This window comes from Chiloscyllium punctatum, chromosome 3 (genome assembly GCF_047496795.1).
Source record: "Chiloscyllium punctatum isolate Juve2018m chromosome 3, sChiPun1.3, whole genome shotgun sequence".
NCBI lineage: Eukaryota > Metazoa > Chordata > Chondrichthyes > Orectolobiformes > Hemiscylliidae > Chiloscyllium > Chiloscyllium punctatum.
The window spans coordinates 104,953,098-104,975,676 of record NC_092741.1 but is presented as its reverse complement, the minus strand read 5'-3'; the positions used below and the strand labels follow the sequence as shown (position 1 = coordinate 104,975,676).

Here is a 22,579-nt window from a genome sequence, read left to right as displayed (position 1 = left end):
ATACCTGCCTTTTTAAAATGCCCAACATCAAATCTTCTCATTGGTTTGATGTTGGCAAAATAATAAATTCAAACACAACTGGGGCATTACTTAAACTGATTAGTTAAATTTGAATTGTTGACAAAACAGCAACCAACTCAGGTATCTATTTCATAGTCAAATGTTACATATTTTCAATTTCATATTTCCAGTACACTCTGAGACTGTTCTTGCAAACTCTCAGTGCAGGACCTCTCTCATAAAGGTACAATACATGCTTTCAACTTCATAAGAATGGTACTTGATGCTAATCATGAAAAAAAGGAGCCCTTGAAGATAATGCTGGCTATAAATGTATTGTTTCCCCAATTCTGGTGAGACTTTGATTCTGGCACCATCTGTGTCCAATATTAGTCAAATTATGAAAATGGTCAACCCACTGTAGAATTTTCACAGTTGGCAAACCAGCAAGTGAGGAAAAAATATAAAATAGATGAGATTAAAGTTAGAGCTGGGATACCTTTTTAGAAAATGGGCGGCACGGTGGCACAGTGGTTAGCACTGTTGCCTCACAGCGCCAGAGATCCGGGTTCAATTCCCGCCTCAGGTGACTAACTGTGTGGAGTTTGCACGTTCTCCCCGTGTCTGCATGGGTTTCCTCCGGGTGCTCCGGTTTCCTCCCACAGTCCAAAGATGTGCAGGTCAGGTGAATTGGCCATGCTAAATTGCCCGTAGAGTGAGGTAAGGGGTAAAGGTAGGGGTATGGGTGGGTTGCGCTTCGGCGGGGCGGTGTGGACCTGTTGGGCCGAAGGGCCTGTTTCCACACTGTAAGTAATCTAATCTAATCTAATCTAAAACAAAAACCTTTACTTCCTGGAAGTTATAAATGCTGTTTTGAGGGAATAGGTTAGTAGAGTAGGCAAAGAACTGGCAGATGGACCACAGTATGGAAAACTGTCAGGTGTGCAGTTTGGGAGGAAGAATAGAGGATTTGACTCTTTTTCTTAATGGGGAAAGTCTTCAGAAGTCTGAAGCACAAAAGGTCCTAGTTCAGGATTCTGCTAAAGTTAACATGCAGTTTCATTTGACAGTTTGGAAGGCATATCAGTGTTAGTACTAATTTCAATAGGCCTTGAATACCAGAGCTGAGATCTGTTGCTGAGGCTGTATAAGACTCTGCTCAGATTGTATTTGGAATATTGTGAGCAGTTTTGGACTTGTACCTAAGGAAGGATGTGCTGGCATTAGAGGGGGTCCAAAGAAGGTTTACAAGAATGATCTCTGGAATGAAGGGCTTGTCGTATGAGGAGTGATTGCAGAATCAGGGTCTATACTCAATGGATTTTAGAAGGATAAAGGGGGGGGGGGGGAATCTGATTGAAACTTCCAGAATACAGACGGACCTGGATCGAGTGAACATGGAGATAACATTTCCACTAGTAGGAGAAATTAAGACCTGAAGGCACAATGAAGAACTGAGAAGAGGAGGAATTTCTTCAGCAAGAGTGTGGAAGTTATTGCCATAGAGGGCTGTGGACACTAAGTAATTGAGTGTAATCAAGGTAGCAATAGATATGTTCTTGAGTTGTAAGTGTTCAAGGGTTGTGGAGAAGTTTGGAGAATAGGGTTGAGAATTATATCTGCCTAATTCTGCTTGTCTATTTTATGGTCTTGAGGAAAGACATTGCACTCTTGTGAGAAAAGCATTTTTACAGTTATTGTCAGGAACACAATGTCTAGTCTCTGGAGAGTTCGAGCTCTGAATAAATTTTGAGTCAATTCCACTGGGAATTATCCAGAAGGTTTGAACTTGCAACAATAGTAAAAGCAAAATCCCAGCATCCTGGCAACCTAAGTAAACCATAGAATCCCTACAGTATAGAGAGAGGCCATTTTGCCCATTGAGTCTCCACTGACCATCCAAAGAGCATCAGTTCCTGCATAATATTCCTGCAATCGCATTCTATGCCTAAGCAAATAAAGGCAAATATCCCATGTGCCTTCCTAACCAACTTACCATCCTGCTGTTCTATCTTAAGAGATCTTTGGATATTCACAATCAGGTACCTCTGATTTTCATTACCTTCAAGGGGCCTTCCATTTATTGTGCAATCTCTTGCCCTGTTAGATATGTCTAAAATCCCCATTACCTCACATTTTCTGGGTTGAATTCCATTTGATAATGCTCAGCTCTGCTGACCAATTTGTCAATATCCTCCTGCAGTTTATAGCTGTCATCCTCACTATTTATCACCCTGCCAAGTTTTCGCATTACCAAACTGTATCAAGTGCACCATTATGATCATAACTCCTGTCTTTAAGTCCAAACCATTAGGTCCTGGCTCCGAGTCCTGTGGAAACCTATTGAGAATAGGCTTCAAGTCACAGAAACATCCCTCTACCATCTCCCTCTACTTCCTGCCTCTGAGCCAATTTTGATTCAATCTACCACTTCATCTTAGATTCTTTGGGCTCTTACTTTCTTCACCAGTCTATCTTGAGGGTGCATGTAGACCACATCAAACGTGGTCACTTTTGTCAACATGCCATCTCAAAGAGTTCGATTAAATTTGTCAAACACATGCTGACACTCTGTGATTAATCTGGGTTTTTTCAAGGCCAGATATCTTCTGTCCCTCAGAATCCTTTATGGAGTAACTTGCATACCATGATGTTAGAGTGACTGGCCTGTATTTTCCTGCTCTATTGCTTCCTCCCACTTTTAATACTGGGGCAACATTAGCAATTCTTCAGCTTTTCACCTGTGGCCAGACACAATTTGAAAATTACTGCCAGGTCCTCCAATATCTCCTCCATTTCCTCCTTTACCTACCTGAAATACATCTCATCTGGACTTCAGATTTATCCACTCTTAAAGCTATTAAAAGCACTAGTACGTTCTCTGTCTCTGTTACTTCCTTCTAATATTTCACAGTCCTCAATCCTAATATCTAAACCTACATTGTCCTTTTGCAAAATAGTAATTGAAAACTGTACCCGTATCTTTCAGGTCCACACACACACAGATTATGTCTTTGGTCTCTCAGTGTCCTGACTCTTCTAGTTATTTCCTTGTTCTTTATATTTTTTAAAAATCCTTTGGGTTTTAGCTTATTCTACCTGCCAGTTTGTTCTGCTCTCATGCACTCTCTCAAGCCTCAATAAGCCCCCTTTCTTTTATTAATCATGACCTTTATGTCCCTTGAAGTCCAGGGTTCTCTTTTCCTGAACATTTTTATGAAAACATATATGCACTGTATACTTGCAATTTTCACCTTGAATGTCTCCCACTTTAAGAGAAACAAAGGTATAGAGATCAAGTAAAGACATATTCAAAGATAAGCGATTGAGATAAGGGGAAGGAGCAGAAAAAGAGAGTGAGAATGGGCAGAGAAAAAGCACAGACGAGAACAGAGCACAAACACGTGTGAAAGAAGATAATTTGAAAGAGAATCTGACACTAACAAAAATGGAAGGAAATGAAAAAGATGGGTCAAGTCCAAACAGGAAAAGAGTAGGTAGAATGAGAGACAGTGGGAAGAGGTACAGGAAGGAAAGGGAGAGAAAGATGAAGAAGAGATAATTTTGGAAAATAAATTACACAGAAAGAGGACAAGAGTGAACTGAAAAACTGTAAGTAGCAGAGAAAAAAGAAATGCAGAATGGAACTGAAGGGAGTCTTGGCAGCACCTGTTTTTTGGCACGAGTCTCTGTGTCTTTGATGTAAGAGATGAGTATTTTGGTTCAGTCAACGTTTTGAACAATACTACTTAAATGTTTATTGTTTAAAGTGTTTAACCATGTGTCTTATTACCACTTCATGAGAGGTTACCTCCTAGAGATTGATAAAGTCTTGAGGGATGTGGATAGGGTGAATAGCCAAGGTCTTTTCCCAAGATAGGGGAAACCAAAACTAGAATGTCGAAGATGTGGATGTGCCAGTGTTGGATTTGGGTGGACAAAGACAGCGCTGAAAATGTGTTGCTGGAAAAGCGCAGCAGGTCAGGCAGCATCCAAGGAACAGCTCTGATCTCCAGCATCTGCAGTCCTCACTTTCTCCTCAAAGTCAGAAGTCACACAGCACTAGGTTATAGTCCAACAGGTTTATTTGAAATCACAAACTTTCGGAGTGTAGCTCCTTTGCCAGGTGAAAGGCTGCATTCTGAAAGTTTATGATTTCAAATAAACCTGTTCAACTAAACCTGGTGTTATGTGACTTCTGACTTGGAAGGTTTAAGTTGAGAGGAGAAAGAGTTAAAAGAAACCTGAGGGGCAAAGTTTTCGCACAGAGGGTGGTGTATGAATGGAACGAAGTGGTGGAGGAAACAGATACATTTAAAAGGCAATTGGATGGGTACATAAACAGGGATGATTTAGAGGGGTGTGGAGCAAATGCTGGCAAGTAGAACTAGATCAGTTTAGGTGGAAGGAAATGAAAAAGATAGATAAAGCCCAGGAAAAGAGAAGATAGAGTGACAGTTGCGAAGAGGTACAGAAAGGAAAGGGAGAGAAAGATGCAGAAGAGGTTTTTTTTATAATTAGATCAGTTTAGGTGGTCATATGGATGAGTTGGACTGAATGGGCTGTTTCTGTGCTGTGTGACTTATGGATAGAAAGCTGCAAACACAATCATATGCAAGCCGGCTGTAAGTATTTCCTAAGCGCACTGAAATTTCCTGTGTGATGCACAAAACATTTCATGCAGCATTACAGCAAGGTGTTGATCATACTTTCACACATACCTTGCATGCACAATTATAGCTGCCACCTTGAATCAAGCTGACATTTTCCTGTATGAAATTTATATGCCAATATAGCTTCTCAATAACAAATTCAGCTCTGCTGGTAATCATATCTCAAATTAACTTTGGCAATTTGTCAATCCCAAAGATAATCTAGCAGACCCCACTGCTCCCTAGAGTCAGCTGTCAGTTTGTCACTGAAAATGAAAAACAAATCATTGAAGTCATTGCCCATTGCAGTTGTTTGATTAGCAAAATAAAGACAGGAGTTTCATGGTGAATGGTAGGACCTTAAGGAGTGTAGTGGGGCGTTGGGAGTTCAGGTGCATGGTTTTCTGAAAATGGAGTTATATATAGGTAGACAGGACAGTGAAGGCGGCTTTTGGCACACTTGCCTTGATCAGTCAGGGAACTGAGTAGGGAAGTTATGTTGCAGTTGTACAGGATGTTGGTGAGGCTACACATTGTTCAGTTTTTTTTTTGGTTTCCCTACAGTATGAAAACAGACCCTTTGGCCCAACCAGTCCATACCGACCCTTCGAAGAGTAACCTACCCAGACCCATTCCCCCTAACTAATGCACCTAACTCTACGGGCGATTTAGCATGACCAATTCACCTAACCTACACACCTTTGGACTGTGGGAGGAAACTGAAGCACCCGGAGGAAACACACGCAGACACTGGAGAATGTGCAAACTCCACACAGACAGATTCTAGCCTGAGGCTAGAATCAAACCTGGGTCCATGGCGCTGTGAGGCAGCAGTGCTAACCACTAAGCCACTGCTTTGGTCACCTTGCTATAGAGTCATAGAGATGTTTAGCATGGAAATAGACCCTTCAGTCCAACCTGTCCATGCCGACCAGATATCCCAACCTAATCTAGTCCCACCTGCCAGCATCCGGCCCATATCCCTCCAAATCCTTCCTATTCATATATCCATCCAAATGCCTCTTAAATGTTGCGATTGTACCAGCCTCCACCACATTCTCTGGCAACTCATTCCATACACGTACCACCCTCTGTGTGAAAACGTTGCCCCATAGCTCTCTTTTATATCTTTCCCCTCTCACCCTAAACCTATGCCCTCTTGTTCTAGACTCCCTGACCCCAGGGAAAAGACTTTGTCTATTTATCCTATCCATGCCCCTCATAATTTTGTAAACCTCTATAAGGTCACCCCTCAGCCTCCGACGGTCCAGGGAAAAAGCCCCAGCCTGTTCAGCCTCTCCCTGTAGCTCAGATCCTCCAACCCAGGCAACATCCTTGTAGATCTTTCCTGAACCCTTTCACATTTCACAACATCTTTCCGATAGGAAGGAGACCAGAATTGCATGCAATATTCCAACAGTGGCCTAACCAATGTCCTGTACAGCCGCAACATGACCTCCCAAGTCCTGTACTCAATACTCTGACCAATAAAGGAAAGCATACCAAACGCCTTCTTCACTATCCTATCTATCTGCGACTCCACTTTCAAGGAGCTATGAGCCTGTACTCCAAGATCTCTTTGTTCAGCAATACTCCCAAGGACCGTACCATTAAGTGTATGAGTCCTGCTAAGGTTTGCTTTCCCAAAACGCAGCACCTCGCATTTTTCTGAATTAAGCTCCATCTGCCACTTCTCAGCCCATTGGCCTATCTGGTCAAGATCCTGTTGTAATCTGAGGTAACCCTCTTTGCTGTCCACTACACCTCCAATTTTGGTGTCATCTGCAAACTTACTAACTCTTATGCTCACATCCAAATCATTTATGTAAATGACAAAAAGTAGAGGGCCCAGCACCGATCCTTGTGGCACTCCACTGGTCGCAGGCCACCAGTCTGAAAAACAATCCTCCACCACCCTCTGTCTTTTACCTTTGAGCCAGTTCTGTATCCAAATGGCTAGTTCTCCCTGTATTCTGTGAGATCAAACCTTGCTATTCAGTCTCCCATGGGGAACCTTGTCGAATGCCTTACTGAAGTCCATATAGATCACATCTACTGCTCTGCCCTCATCAATCTTCTTTGTTACTTCAAAAAACTCAATCACGTTTGTGAGACATGATTTCCCATGCACAAAGCCATGTTGACTATCCCGAATCAATCCTTGCATTTCCAAATACATCTACATCCTGTCCCCCAGGATTCCCTCCAACAACTTGCCCACCACCGAGGTCAGGCTCACCGGTCTACAGTTCCCTGGCTTGTCTTTACTGCCCTTTTTAAACAGTGGCACCACGTTTGCCAACCTCCAGTCTTCCAGCACCTCACCTGTGACTATCAATGATATAGATATATATGTTATAGGATGGATGTGATTAAATTGGAAAGAATGTAGAAGAAATTTACAGGGATGTTACCAGAACTCAAGGTTCTGAGTTATAGGGAGAGGTTGGACAAACTAGGACTTCTTACTTTAGAGCATAGGAGACTGAGGGGGATCTTATAGGAGTGTATAAGACTGAGAGCCATGGATAGGGTGTATGTACTCAAATCTTTTTACCAGGGTTGAGGAATCGAGGACTTGAGGGCATCAGTTTAAGGTTAGAGAGGAATCATAGGCATTAGGGGGCAAATCCTCCACTGGTTAGATTCATACCTGGCACAAAGATGGCTGTGGTTGTGGAGAGTCAGTCACCTCAGCTCCAGGACAGGTCTGCAGGGGTCCCTCAGGTTAATGTCCTCGGCCCAAAAATCTTCAGCTGCTTCATCAATGACCTTCCCTTTGTCATAAGGTCAGAGTGGGGATGTTCACCGATGATTACACACTGTACAGCACCATTCGTGAATCCTCAGATACTGAAGCATTCTGTTCTCACAGGGAACAAGATCTGGACAATATCCAGGCTTGGCTGACAAGTTGCAAATAACATTCACGCCACACAAATTCCATACAATGACCATTACCAATAAGAGACACTCTAAACGCCGCCCCTTGACGTTTAGCGGTATTACCATCACTGAATCCCCCACTATCAATATCCTTGGGTTACTACTAACCAGAAACTCAATTTGACTCACCACATACACACAGTGGCTACAAGAGCAGGTCAGAGACTAGGAATATTGCAGCAACTAACCCCCCTTCTGACACCCCAAAGTCTATTCACCATCTACAAGGCACAAGTCAGGAGTGTGATGGAATGCGCCCCACCTGCCTGAATGGGTGCAGCTCCAGCAACACTCAAGAAGCTTGACAGCATCTAGGACAAAGCAATCCGATTGGTTATCATCACATCTACAAAACATTCAATCCCTCCACCACCAGCGCTCGGTGGCAGCAGTGTGTATTATCTACAAGATGCACTGCAGTAATACACCAAAGACTCTTAGACAGCACCTTGCAAATGCACGACCACTTCCATCTGACTTGGAAATATACCACCGTTTCTTCACAGTTGTTGGGTCAACTGTAGGAATTCCCTCCCTCCTGGCATTTTGGGTCAACCCACATCAATTCGACTGCAGCGAATCAAGAATTCAGCTCATCACCAGCTTCTCAAGGGCAAATAGAGATGAGTTATCAATGCTGGCCAGCCAGCAACGTCAAGTCTCACAAATGAATTTTATAAAAAGGGAGCCTGAGGAGCAACTTTTTTTAACACAGAGAGTGGTACACATCAAGGAATCCCTACAGTGTCCAAACCAGCCCTTTGGCTCAACAAGCCCACGCCAACCCTCCGAGCAGTATCCCACCCAAACCCATTCCTCTATATTTATCCCTGATTCATGCACATGAATTACACATCCCTGAAAACTATGGGCAATTTAGCATGGCCAATTTACCTACCCTGCACTTCTTTGGATTGTAGGAGGAAACTGGAGCACACCAACACTGGGAGAATGTGCAAACTCCATACAGACCGTCACCCAAGGCTGGAATTGAACCTGGGTCTCTGGCACTGTGAGCCACCGTGCTGCCCTACATATGGAATGAGCTGCCAGCAGAAGTGGTTGTGGCAGTTACATTAATGACACTTAAAGTGCAGTTGGACAGATACATGGATAGGAAATGTTTAGAAGAATATGAGCCAAGTGCAGGGAAATAGGGTTAGCATGGAGGGACATTTTGGTCAACATGGACCAGTTTGAGCTTAAGGACCCGCCTCCATGCAGCAGGACTCTGACATTTTATGACTCTTTATGACATAGTAACTGAATAACTTTGTATTTTAGAGCACATCTTCATCTGATCAACACATTCACATGTGACTACTCATCGTAACATCTTGTTGCTTGTGAGTGTGACTCATTCTTTCATACACCTTTCAATGTCACTTGAATAGTGTTCTACCTTCAGGTTAAGTATGCTACAATAAAACCAGTAATTAGACAATTAAAAGTATTAATGATAAGAGTATTATGACTATTCACACTTACAAAACAACATTCTTTGGTGAAAGAGACCCACATCTCTGATAAAGTTCACTGTCGACTGATCAATGGTGATGCTTGCTTGTTACTGAGTAAAGCAGACTGGAAAGAAACTGGCATGAGTTCTGGGATTGTAAGAAGCTGTACAGATGGAATGGATTCAGTTAATCCAGGATGGAACCTTTGTCCTAGTGTGTAGGATAAATTCAAAACCAGTAACTTAGTAGGGGAGGATCCAGAAGAATCCACAAAGCAGCCTAAATATTGAAAAGAGGACAGGTTAACATAGGAAAGAATTAAGTAAGGGATTACATATATTCGAACACACTGTTGTGGTGGACCCAGGGACACTGACTGAGTTTGAGGTAGTTAATCTAAGTGGCGTGACTGCCTCCTTTAACACAACATCCAAGTAACTGTCCTCCTCCCTGATGTATCACAGTGTTCAAAGTTCAAACTCCAGTTCCTCAAGCAACCACAATCCTTTAGCTGTTTGTCGAGAACAGTTTTTAGTGTATGAATGAATGAATTCTTTTTTTTTATTTTTGATTCTGCTCTTATACATAAGTATTCCCTTGCAGATCTTCATATTATTTTAGGTTGGCACAAATTGAAGAAAGCCTTTTTTGGAAATGATTAAGAAACACTGTACTTTGGTGGATGGGTTTGGGTGGGATGCTGTTTGGAGGATCGTTGCAGACTCAATGGGTCAAATGGCCTCTTGCTGCACTGTTGGCATTCTTTGATTCTGTTCTGACTCCTGTCACTGCTGTCCTCCCTCAACAGTGCACCCTGCTGTGAAGGTCCCAGAGGACTGCTCCAGCTGCCCTCACTCACCAGTCTTCTTGGGAATCCCAGCAAGGGTAAAAAAAATACAATTCCAGCCTTATGTTGTGCTTTAAATAAAAACAGAAAGTGCTGAAGAAATTCAGCAGGTATGACAACAAAACAGTTAACATATCAAGTTCAGTATGACTCTGGTTCAGAACTAAATTCCTGGTTATATTGGATTAAAATATTAACTCTTTTTCTCTCTACACAGATGCTGCCAAACCTGTTGAGTTTCTCCATTATCCTCAGTATTTTGCTTTTACTTTATTGTGCCTTGGTGGGCTCGAGTAAATGTAGGAAAGTTTGTCAAACTTTATTGCCCTCATTGGAACATTTTAAGCTGGAAGCAGTGACTGCTGTTGAGCTCTCTGCATTAATTTCAAAAGCCTGCGCTCAGAACCAGTTGGCAATTTCATTCAGTTTTTTTCTCTCATTATGTGTATATTCTTTTCTCTCTCTGTCTTCCTTAATTTGTATGTTAATTTGTCTCCCGAGAGAAGTTTATTCTGCTCTGTGTCCATGCCTAAGTATGGAAGAATCATGACCTTGGTTTAGGAGTTGAAGATCCTCCCTCTATCTTTCCCCTCATAGTTTTACCCCTGGATTCTTCCTGAGCGCCAACACAAAATTTTCTTCCACATTTGCCCCAGTTCACAGGTGCATAGCTAAGGATGATAATACTTCTTATTTTGGACTCCGAAAAAAAGCCCCCACTGCTAGTAAGGTGCTTAACCGTTTGGTACTTTCCATTTCCATGTAAGGAAACATGATTCCTCAATCTTTCATTTATAATAATATGAAAAACGGCAATGCCTATGATGTGTTTTTGTTTAAAGTTTATTGCTGCAATTATAAAGGAGGAAAGATGTTGGTGTGGAGCAGGAATAGTCTAATAATAACAAAAAAGACAAATGAGATGTTAAGCATAAGTCTCAAATGAATGATACGAAGAGGCAGTGTGGGTTTGTGTAGATTAATCTGAGTCTGTGCCAAAAAGTCATGAAAACCACTGGTGCCAAATTTCAGTGCAACAGAATAAATCCAGATCTGATGTGATGAAAACCAATATATGCCAATACATCTTGCTCTGGTTTCATACAGGTTTCATACTGATTCATACAGTTTTCTCCCTCTAGGCCGTGAGACTTGACTAGAAAAACTCTTTCTGGTGAGGATGCAATAGCTTGGTGATGTGACTCTGCTCCACAACACAAACATGACTATCATGCCATGTACACAAGGATCTGAAATCACAAACCTAACTTTATTTCATTCATCCTCCCTCTAGGCGGTTACATCAACAATTCGAGAGCTATAAGGAACAGATCCGAAAAATAGGCGATGAAGCACGCCGTTACCAGGGGGAGCATAAGGATGATACCCCAACCTGTGGGATCTGCCTCAAAACCAAGTTTGCTGATGGCTGCGGCCATATCTGCTCTTACTGCCAGACTAAATTCTGTGCTCGGTGTGGGGGTCGGGTTATGCTTCGCTCAAATAATGTGAGTATACAAGGGAAAACTTTTTCAGCATTTACACTGTTCATCTTATGGAACTGATGTTGCATCCTGATTTTGTAAATTTTTTTTATTAGGGAGCAAGGCACAGACCCTGTCCTTCCATTTAAAACTATCAAAACTTAATAGGATTCATTTTCCTTGTATTGAAACAAATGTGTTCTTTATACTTTCTTAAGCCACTTTCTAATATGAGCGAAGTAATTGCACTCAGACTATGTTCAGAAAGAGGTTGTATTGTCTCCTCCATGCACCAGTAGATAGAATCTATCAGGACAGTGCCAGTGTAAGACAACCTTGAGTACCATACCATGAGTTCTTAGCCTCTGACTTTATTTCCACATCTTCTCAGCCCATCTACTACTTTTGGGTGTTGACGCAAAAAATTCATTATTACACTGGGCATAAATTGAAAGAAGAGTTGATCAGAAGCCGGCCATGTGTCATTTGTGGTAAACTGGGGTTGCTAAAGGTTCTGGTAAAACCTTCCAGGTTTAACCATAACGCTGTGGCAATTTGGTTCTTAGCAAGCAATACAGAAGGATTAACATCTGCATATCCACTGTTCATGCATTAACCTGGAATTTGGGTTCAGGAGACAACAAAATACGCACCTGGCTTGTGTATGCATTTCTTCTGCAAAGAAGGGGCAGGATTAGGCCATTCAGTCCATCACATTTGCTGTGTCGTGATTGATCTGGTATTCGCCTTAACTATACTCTCCTGCCTGCCTCTTTAATCTTTGACTCCTTTGTACATTAAAATCTGTCTAATGTTGTCTCTAGTTTTCTCTGGAGTAAAGAATTCCAACGGGTAACTATCCTCAGAGGGAAGAAATTCCTCCTTATTTCTGTCTGAATTAAGAGAACCCTTTTTTTGAGATTCCACTTTCTAGTTTGAGATACTCTTTGATTGGAAGCACCCTCTCAATATTGACCCTGTCAAATCCTATCAGAACTTTTTATATTTGAACAAGATAGCTCCTTATTCTTCTAAACCCAACTGGTTATAGACTATACGGTGTAGAAGCATAAGTAGTTCATTCAGTCCAACAAGTCTGCTGTGCCTTTCAGTATGATCATGGCTGATCTGATAATCCTCCACACCACCTTCCTGCCTTTCATGCATTTGGAAATGAGCCATTCAGCCCATTGAGTGCACACTGACCTTCCAAAGAGCATCCCACTCAGACCTAAACTCTCTGAGTAAAAAGGTTTCTCCTCATCTCACTCCTAGCTCTCTTGATGACAGTCTTGAAATTGTGACTCTAGTTACTGAATTATGAACTATTCGAAACAGAATACCCTTCTGTACCCTGTCAAAATTGTTCATAAATTTAAATACCTTATTAATGTTTCTTAATCTTCTCTGCTCCAAAGAATACACCAAATTTCTCCAGTCCTTCCTTGCATCTGAAATCCATGTTTTAGTATCATTTCAGCAAACCTCTTTTGAACACTCTCCAGGGCAATAATATCCTTCCTTGAATAAGGTGCCCAGAACTGAATACAATACTGCAAATGAGTATAGCCTCACTTCCTTGCTTTTATACCCTATACCTCTGTTTATAAACTCAAGGATCCTATTAGCCTTCATAACAACTATTTCAACTTGCCTGGCCATTTTCCGAGAATTATGTATGTGAGCCCTGAGGTCCCTCTGCTTTTGTGCTCTCCTCAAAGTTGAACCATTAAATCTATATTGTCTTTATGTACTTTCTATCAAAATGCATTACCTCTCATTTCTCAGCATTGAAATTCATCAGCCAGTTGTCTGCCCAATTGGCCAACTTGTCAATGTCGCTCAGCATCACCCTCAGAATTCAGTATTCTCCTGACTTTAGACTCCTCTGCAAATTTAGAGATTACACCCTCAACACTCATCTCCAAGTCATTTATAGCAATAAGAAAAATCAAGAGTTCCAGGACTGATCCCTGGGGAACACCACTTTCAACTTGTCTCTAATCTGAGAAATGCCCATCTATACCCACCTTCTCTTTCCTATCTTTTACCCAATTTCAAATCTTTGTTTTCAAATATAGATGCAGAATACATAGAATCCCTACAGGGTGGAAACAGATCATTTGGCCCAACAAGTTCACACTATCCCTCTGAAGGGTATCCCATCTAGACGTGTTCCCCTCCCCTATTACTCCCTGACTAATGTACCTAACCTACACATCTCTGAACACTATGGAAATTTAGTAAGCGTTATGAAGCTGTGGGTGTACTGTACCTTTAAGACAGTTAAAAGCTAGCAGAGCTACCTGACACAGCACCAACAAGATATAATGTAACATTAGGTCAAACAACTTGATTCGCTGGTTGTCTGAAGGTGACAAAACAAATTTAAATTAGGCCAACCAGGATAAATTATACCCTGAAAAATACCAAACTCCAATAAAGTTTGAACTTATTATATTGACAATCTTAAAAGCCAGTGACACAATCAGATGCTTTGGGAGTATAAGACCGAGGAAAATTGAATAGTTTGGAGAGAACTGCCAAGCTACCAGCATCCACTGACTGCCCAGAGAACAGCTCGCTTAAAGGTACCTTTATTGATCAGTAACCTGTGAAACAGAAATCCCTAAGAAGAAGAAAAGAAGACCAAGGAAGATCTAAGAGAAGATTTGACATCTAGCTGGTTTTGAACATTTGAATTTTTGTTAAATCTTAATCAGGGCTTTTATCGGACTAGTATTATAGAAAGAAAGGTGAAAGATAGGTTAGAGAAAGCAGTTGTAAATAATTGTTAGTTAATTGTTCTCTGTTAATCTTTAAGAAGTAAAGTTGTTATTTTTACTTTAAATAATTCTTGGCCTCTCTGATTTTCACAGATTACTACATGGGATAAATCTTTTCTGTGCAGCTGTTTTAAATTAGGCAGGAGGGTTTACCTCGTGATAGAACTGTATGGGGACTCATTGCTGGGATTTGAATGGTTTGGGGGCTTTTGTCCATGATTTGAACAGTTTGGGGCTTGGATTTGGCATTTGAACAGATTTGGAGTATGAAAAATCCCAGCAGATTTAAACATTGCCTGTTATGGATGTAGGTTTGCTGACTGAGTTAGAAGGTTCATTTTCAAACGTTTTGTCACCGTAATAGGTAACATCTTCAGTGAGCCTCCGAATGAAGCACTGGTGGTGTAACCCACTTTCTATTTATATGTTTGGATTTCCTTGGGTTTGTGATGTCATTTCGTGTTCCTTTTCTCATGAGTGGAAAATGAGGTCCAAGTCAATGTGTTTGTTGATACAGTTCTGGCTGGAAAGCCATGCTTCTTGGAATTCTTGTGCATTTCTCTGTTTGGCTTGTCCTAGGATGGATGTGTTGACCCAGTAAAAGTGGTGTCCTTCCTCATCTGTATGTAAGGATAATAGTGAGAGAGGGTCATATCGTTCTGTGTCTAGTTGATGTTCATGTATTCTGGTGGTTAGTATTAGATTAGATTACTTACAGTGTGGAAACAGGCCCTTCGGCCCAACAAGTCCACACCGACCCACCGAAGCTCAACCCACCCAGGCCCATTCCCCTACACCTAACACAATGGGCAATTGAGCATGGCCAGTTCACCTGACCGACATATCTTTGGATTGTGGGAGGAAACTGGAGCACCCGGAGGAAACCCATACAGACACAGGGAGAATGTGCAAACTCCACACACAGAGTCACCTGAGGCGGGAACTGAACCCGGGTCTCTGGCGCTGTGAGGCAGCAGTGCTAACCACTGTGCCACCGTGCTGCCTGTTTGTTCAATGTAGTGTTTGTTACAGTTCTTACAAGGTATTTTGTACAGACAACAAGCAAAACAAATGTCATTTACAAAATCGACCGCCTTAACGTTTGTCGTATGTGTCATACTTGCCAAATGGTAGGTGAGCCACAGGCGCTTGTACACCAGCACCTTTGTTGCCAATTCCTGCATTTGAAGAATCGTTCATGCGGGTTATAATTGATTGTGTAAGTCCCCTCCCGAGAACTAAAAGTGGGAACCAGTACTTGTTTACAATAATGGATGTGTCTACAGAATTCCGGAGGCAAGTCCATCACGGAGTATTAAGGCACAAAAGGTGATAGAGGAGTTAGTAGCTTTCTTCACATGGTATGAGCTACCAAGAGAGATTCAGTTAGACCAAGGGTCAAATTTTACTGCTAGGCTGTTTAAGGAGGTTATGGATAACTTAGATCCACTTGAAGTCCAGTACATATCATCCTGAATCCCAGGGAGCTTTAGAAAGGTGGCCTCAGACCTTGAAGACCATGTTGAGAGCATACTGTCAAGACTACTCGAATGATTGGGATAAAGATATTCCATTTGTGTTGTTTGCTAGTAGAGATGCCCAAATTAATCTACTCAGTTTACTCCCTTTGAGTTAATATTGGGTCATGAAGTGAAATTTGAAATTAATTAAAGAAACATTGACCAAAGTGTGAGGTCACACGTTTAGATTATGTATTGGAGGTGAGGAAAAGACTAAACCGAGTAGGTGAGTTAGCTAAACAGCACCTAAAGAGAGCACAATGTAGAATGAAGCAGGTGGCACATAAAAGCTCTGAGACTTGGACGTTTTCCTGAGGGGATAACATGTTCATACTGTTATCAGTGATAGGAGATCCCTTCAAAGCCAAATTTGGTGGTCTGTATCAAATTGAGGAAACGTTGAGTCAGGTGAACTATCTAGTAAAGATGCCAGATAGGAAAAAAAAGTATCAGGTATATCATATGAACATGTTGAAACCGTATTATACTAGAGAGAAAGGACTAGAGAAACAGGTGTTAGTTACTGCCCCACAGATTGTGGAGTCAAATTCAGATGATGTTGATTTTTATGGCTTCAAAATAGATTTAAAAATGAAGAAGTGCTTGAGGAGTGGAATGGGTTAGTAAGCTATCTGTCTCAGGAGCATAGAAAGCAGTTGAAAGATTTGTTGCTGAAGTATAAGGACATATATGAGAGTCAGATGGGGAGGGCTAATGCTATTGTACATGAAGTAGACGTAGGGAATACTGCTCCAATAAAACAACACCCCTGTTCGATTAATCCTTTCAAAGCCAGACAAGTCCAGATAGAGGTGAAGGCCCTTCTCAATGAGGATATCATGGAACTGAGTCAGAGCGAGTGGAGTTTGTTGATCGTCTTAGTTCCCAAACTGGACGGAAGTCAATGATTGTGCGTGGATTATCAGAAGGTCAACGCCGTTCCAAAATCAGACTCATGTCTAATATCAAGATTGGAGAACTGTCCAACCGTGTTGGACTTAATGCGTGGTTACTGGCAGGTACCATTATTAGAGTCGATGAAAGAAGTTTCTGCGTTTCTAACCCCAAATGGGCTATATCAGTTTAAAGTGATGCCCTTTGGAATGAAGAAGGTACCCACCACTTCCCAAAGACTCATGAACAGAGTTGTGGCTGAGTTTAGAAACTGTGCAGTCTATGTGGATGGTGTAGTGATCTTTAGTAAGGCTTGGAAAAATCACAGGGTACAGTTGGCAGATCTCTTTGAAGCAAACTTACGAGAAGCAAAACTGGTGATAAACTGAATTTGTGAAAGCAGAGATAATGTTTTTAGATTAGATTACAGTGTGGAAACAGGCCCTTCGGCCCAACAAGTCCACACCGACCCGCCGAAGCGCAACCCACCCATACCTAACACTACGGGGCACCTTAGCATGGCCAATTCACCTGGCCTGCACATCTTTGGACTGTGGGAGGAAACTGGAGCACCCGAAGGAAACCCACGCAGACACGGGGAGAACGTGCAAACTCCACACAGTCAGTCACCTAAGGCGGGAATTGAACCCGGGTCTCAGGCACTGTGAGGCAGCAGTGCTAACCACTGTGCCACCATGCCGTTCTTGGGACATAACATCGATCATAGAAGGTTGACTCCATGGAACGCAAAGATGAAGGTCATTGAGGAATTTCCGTGACCAACCTCAAAGAAAGAGGTGTTTTGATTCTTTGAACTCAGCAGGTTCTGTCGAAGTTTGTTCCAAATTTCAGCAGTATAATGACTGAAGTGGACTGCTAACCGACTTGCTGCAGAAGAACACAAAGTTTTAGTGGACAGAACCATACCAGGAGGCATTCAACTATTTGAAAGCCATATTAACCACTAAATCAGTTTTAACTACACCAAACATTTCAAAACCTTTTAAAGTCACCATCGATGCCAGTGATATTGGAGTTGGAGCTGTACTCCTGCAGGAAGATGAGGATGGGATTGAACTGCCAGCTGGTTACTTTTCGAAGAAGATCAACATCCACCAGAAGAAATACTCCATTATCGAAAAAGAACTATTGAGTTCGATACTGGCATTACCAAAACATTTTAATGTGTATGTCACGAACAATGTGTCGGAGATGGTTGTGTACATGGATCACAATCCACTTATATACTTAGAATGTTTTAAAAACAAGAATGTGAGACTAAATAAAAGCAAAGAGCTTTGACAAAGGGTCAGTTAGACACAAAACGTCAGCTCTTTTCTCTCCTTACAGATGCTGCCAGACCTGCTGAGATTTTCCAGCATTTTCTGTTTTGGTTTAAGAATATCAGACTATTTCTTTGGAGTCTTATGTTACAGACTTTTAATGTAAAAATTGTACATGTTGCAGGTCATAAGAATGTACTTGCAATATGTATGATTTTTAACTGATAACATTTAGATGAGATTTGTCTTTATTTAATCTTTATATACTATACACAGTTATATGGGAAGTACTTAAGATAAACTTAGATTAAAGTTATCTGAATGTTAGAGTAATGTGTTTAAAGAATGGAAAAAAAAAGCCATCTTTTCTTTATTATAGTCCATTTTTTCTGAAGGGGGGAGACATTATGAAGGTAAGGGTGTACTGTATATTTAAGAGAGTTTAAAGCTAGCAGAACTACCTTGACATCTACCAAGTGTCAAGATATAATGTAACATTTATATGACACAGTACCACAACAAGGTATAATGTAACATTTGGTCAAACAACTCGATTAGCTGGTTGCCTCGAGATGACAAAACAAATTCGAATTAGGCCAATCAGTTTAAATTATAGCCCGAAAAATACTAAACTCCAATAAAATTTAAATTTAGTATATTGACAATCCTAAAAACCAATGACACAATCCGATGCTTTTGGAGTATAAGACCGAGGAAAATTGAACAGTTGGGGGAGAACTGCCAAGCCACCAGCATCTGCAGACTGCCTGGAGAATAGCTCTCTTAAAGGTACCTTTATTGATCAGTAAACTATGAAACAAAAATCCCTAAGAAGAAGAAAAGAAGACCGAGGAAGATATAAGAGAAGATTTGACATCTGGCTAGTTTTAAAAATTTGAATTTTTGTTAAATCTTAATCAGGGGTTTTATTGAACTAATATTATAGAAGAGAAGGTAAAAGATAGGTTAGAGGAAGGAGTTGTAAATAGTTGTTAGTTAATTATTCTCTGTTATACTTTAAGGAATAAAGTTGTTAATTTTTACTTTAAATAGTTCTTGGCCTCTTGAATTTTCACAGACTACTGCACAGGATAAACCTTTTCTGTGTTGCTGGTTTAAATTAAGCAGGAGGGTTTACCCTGTGATGTAACAATAGCCATCTTTGGACTGTGGGTGGAAACCGGAGCACCCGGGGAAAACCCATGCAGACACAGGGAGAATGTGCAAACTCCACACAGTCAGTTCCCCAAGGCTGGAGTTGAACCTGGGTCCCTAGCACTGTGAGCCACTGTGCCTAAATTGCTAACGAACTTGCCATGGGCCATCGTACCAAATGCTTTCTGAAAGTCCTAACATACAATATCCACAGCACTACCCTCAACTACTGCCTGTGTCACCTTGTAAAAGAACTCAGTTACATTTGTAATTGCAAGTGTACATCTAAATACTTCTTTGATGTTTTGAAGTTTTCTGCCTCTACCATTCTTACAGGCAGCGAGTTCCAGATTCCCATCACTCTAGGTAAAAATGTTTTTCCTTGTACCTTCTCTAAACCTTCTGCCCTTTATATTAAATCTGTGTCACTTGCCATTAATCTCTAAATCAAAGGCGAAACGTTCCTTCCTGTCTTAACTATCTATGCCCCCATAATTTCAATTGTGTCCCCTCTCAATCTCTCCTCTAAAGAAAACAACCCCAGTTTATGCTATTTTTGCTCTAACTGGGATTTTCCAATGGAGGCATCATCCTGGTAAACCCACAGTGCATCATCTCCAATTCTCTCTAATCGCTCCTATGATGTGGATTCCAGATCTGCACATAGTACCCTAGCTGTGGCCCAACTAACATTTTATACAGGTGAAAGTGGGTACTGCTGATGCTAGAGATTAGAGTCAAGATTACAGTAGTGCTAGAAAAGCACAGCAGGTCAGGCAGCGTCTGAGGAGCAGGAAAATTAATGTTTCGGAAGAGCTCTTTATCAGAATGTCCTTCCTGAGGTGTGGGGCCCAAAATTGGACACAGTATTCTCACATTTTATACAATTATAGCCTAACTGTTCTTAAATCTATGCCTTGTCTAATAAAGGCAAATAAACCATGTAAGACCTTAAGACCAGAAGGCATAGGAGTGGAAGTAGGGCCATTTGGCCCATCCAGTTCACCCTGCCATTTAATCATGGCTGATGGGCATTTCAACTCCACTTACTCACACTCTACCCATAGCCCTTAATTCCTTGCAAGATCAAGAATTTATCAAGCTCTGCCTTGAAGACATTTATGTCCTGGCCTCCACTGTGCTTTGTGGCAATGAATTCCACAGTCTCACCACTCTCTGGCTGAAGAAATGGCTCCTCATTTCTGTTCTAAATTGACCCCCTGTAATTCTAAGGCTGTGCCCATGGGTCCTAGTCTCCCCGCCTAACAGAAACAACTTCCCAGCGTCCACCCTTTCTAGGCCATGCATTATCTTGTAAGTTTCTATTAGATCTCCCCTAAACTCTAATTAATACAATCCTAGGATCCTCAGCCGTTCATCATATGTTAGGCCACTCATTCCAGGGATCCTCTGTGTGAATCTCTGCTGGACACGCTCCAGTGCCTGTATGTCCTTCCTGAGGTGTGGGGCCCAAAAGTGGACACAGTATTCCAAATGGGGCCTAACTAGAGCTCTATAAAGTCTTAGAAGCACATCACTGCTTTTACATTCTTGAGATAAATGACATCATTACATTAGCTTATTTAATCACAGACTCAACCCACAAGTTAACCTGTAGAGAATTCTTGACTAACACTTCCAGATCCCTTTGTATGTTGGCTTTATGAATTTTCTCACTGTTTAGAAAATAGTCCATGCCGGTATTCTTTTTACCAAAGTGCAAGATCTCGCATTTGCTCACATTAAATTTCATCAGCTATTTCCTGAACCACTCTCCTAAACTGTCTAAATCTTTCTGCAGTCTCCCCAACACCTCGGTACTACCTGCATGTCCACCTAACTTTGTGTCGTTGGCAAACTTCACGAGAATGCCTCTAGTCCCTTCATCTAGATCATTAATATATAAAGTGAACAGCTGCAGCCCCAACACTGAACCCTGCGGGACACCACTTGTTACCAGTTGCCATTCTGAAAAAGAACCTTTTTATCCCAACTCTCTGCCTTCTGTCAGACAGCCAATCCTTAATCCTTTCCAATAGATCATCTTGAACACCATGGGTCCTTACCTTACTCAGCAGCTTCCCATGAGGCACCGTATCAAAGGCCTTTTGGAAGTCTAGATAGATAACATCCACTGAGTTTCCCTGGTCTAATCTACTTGTTACCTCTTCAAAGAGTTCTAACAGGTTTGTCAGGCATGATCTCCCCTTACTGCATGGCTCAGTGGTTAGCACCAGGGACCCGGGTTCAATTCCAACCTTGGGCACCTGTCTGTGTGGAGTTTGCACATTCTCCCCATGTCTGTGTGGGTTTCCTCCAGGCGCTCTAGTCCCACAGTGCAGGTTAGGTGAATTGGCCATGCTAAATTGTCCATAGTGTTAGGTGCATTAGTCAGGGATGAATGTAGGGGAATAGGTCTGGGTGGATTGCTCTTCGGAGGGTCGTTGCAGACTTGTTTCCACACTGTGGGGAATCCAATCTAATCTAATCTAAATCCATGTTGACTTGTTCTAATCCGACTGTGCACTTCCAAGAATTTAGAAATCTCATCCTTTACGATGGATTCTAGAATTTTACCAACAACCGAAGTTAGGCTAATTGGCCTATAATTTCCCATCATTTGTCTTGATCCTTTCTTGAACAAGGGGTTACAACAATCATTTTCCAATCACTTTGGACTTTCCCTGACTCCAATGAGTTTTGAAAGATCACAACGAACACCTCCACTATTTCTCAGCCCGTTCCATCAGAACTCTATGATGTCGCCCATCGGGGTCAGGAGATTTATCAATTTTTAGATCTTTTAGCTTTTCTAGCACTTTTGTAATGGCTGCCATACTCAACTCTGCTTCCTGACTCTCCTTAATTGTTGATGCAAAGTGCTTATTAAGTTCTTCAGCTATTTCCTTATCTTCCATCATTAGTCTTGAAGCATCAATTTGGAGCGGCCCAATGTCTACTTGTGCCTCTTGTTTGTTTCTAATGTATTGAAAGAAACTTTTGCTATCATTTGTAATATTGCTGGCTAGCCTACCTTCGTATTTGATCCTCTCCTTCCTTATTTCTCTCTTTGTTATTCTCTGTTTTTGTAGCCTTCTCAATCTTCTGATTTTCCAGTGCTGTTAGCCACTTTGTAGGGTCTCACTTCTTCTTTGATAAATGTCCTGACTGTCTTTGTCAGGTATGGCTGTCTAACCTCCTCCACCACCCCCGGGATAATCTTTCTTTTCTTTGAGATGAACCTCTGTCCTCAATTACAACCAGAAACTCCTGTCATTGCTGCTCTACCGTCTTCCCCGCTAGTCTCTGCTTCCAGTCGAATTTTGTCAGATCTTCTCTCGTGCCCCTGTAATTACCTTTATTTAACTGTAACATCCAATTCTGCCTTCTCTCTTTCAAACTGCAAACTGAACTCTACATATTGTGATAGCTACCTCCTAAGTGTTCCCTTACTTTAAGATCTTTTATAAAGTCTGGCTCATTACATAGAACTACATCCAGAATAGCCTGCTCCCTTGCGGGTTCCATCACAAGCTGTTCCAAAAGAAATCC

General features: G+C 41.5%; 1 protein-coding gene across 11 annotated transcripts in view; it reads left to right on the top strand.

Moving 5' to 3' along the window:
• The window catches only part of rims1a (regulating synaptic membrane exocytosis 1a), an 879,579-nt gene that overhangs the window by 349,098 nt on the left and 507,902 nt on the right, over positions 1 to 22,579 (top strand). For all 11 annotated transcript variants that reach the window (XM_072557828.1, XM_072557837.1, XM_072557845.1 and 8 more), the window contains one exon: positions 11,200 to 11,413. In XM_072557828.1, the coding sequence (XP_072413929.1) occupies positions 11,200 to 11,413 (214 nt within the window). The remainder of the gene's footprint in view (positions 1 to 11,199; positions 11,414 to 22,579) is intronic.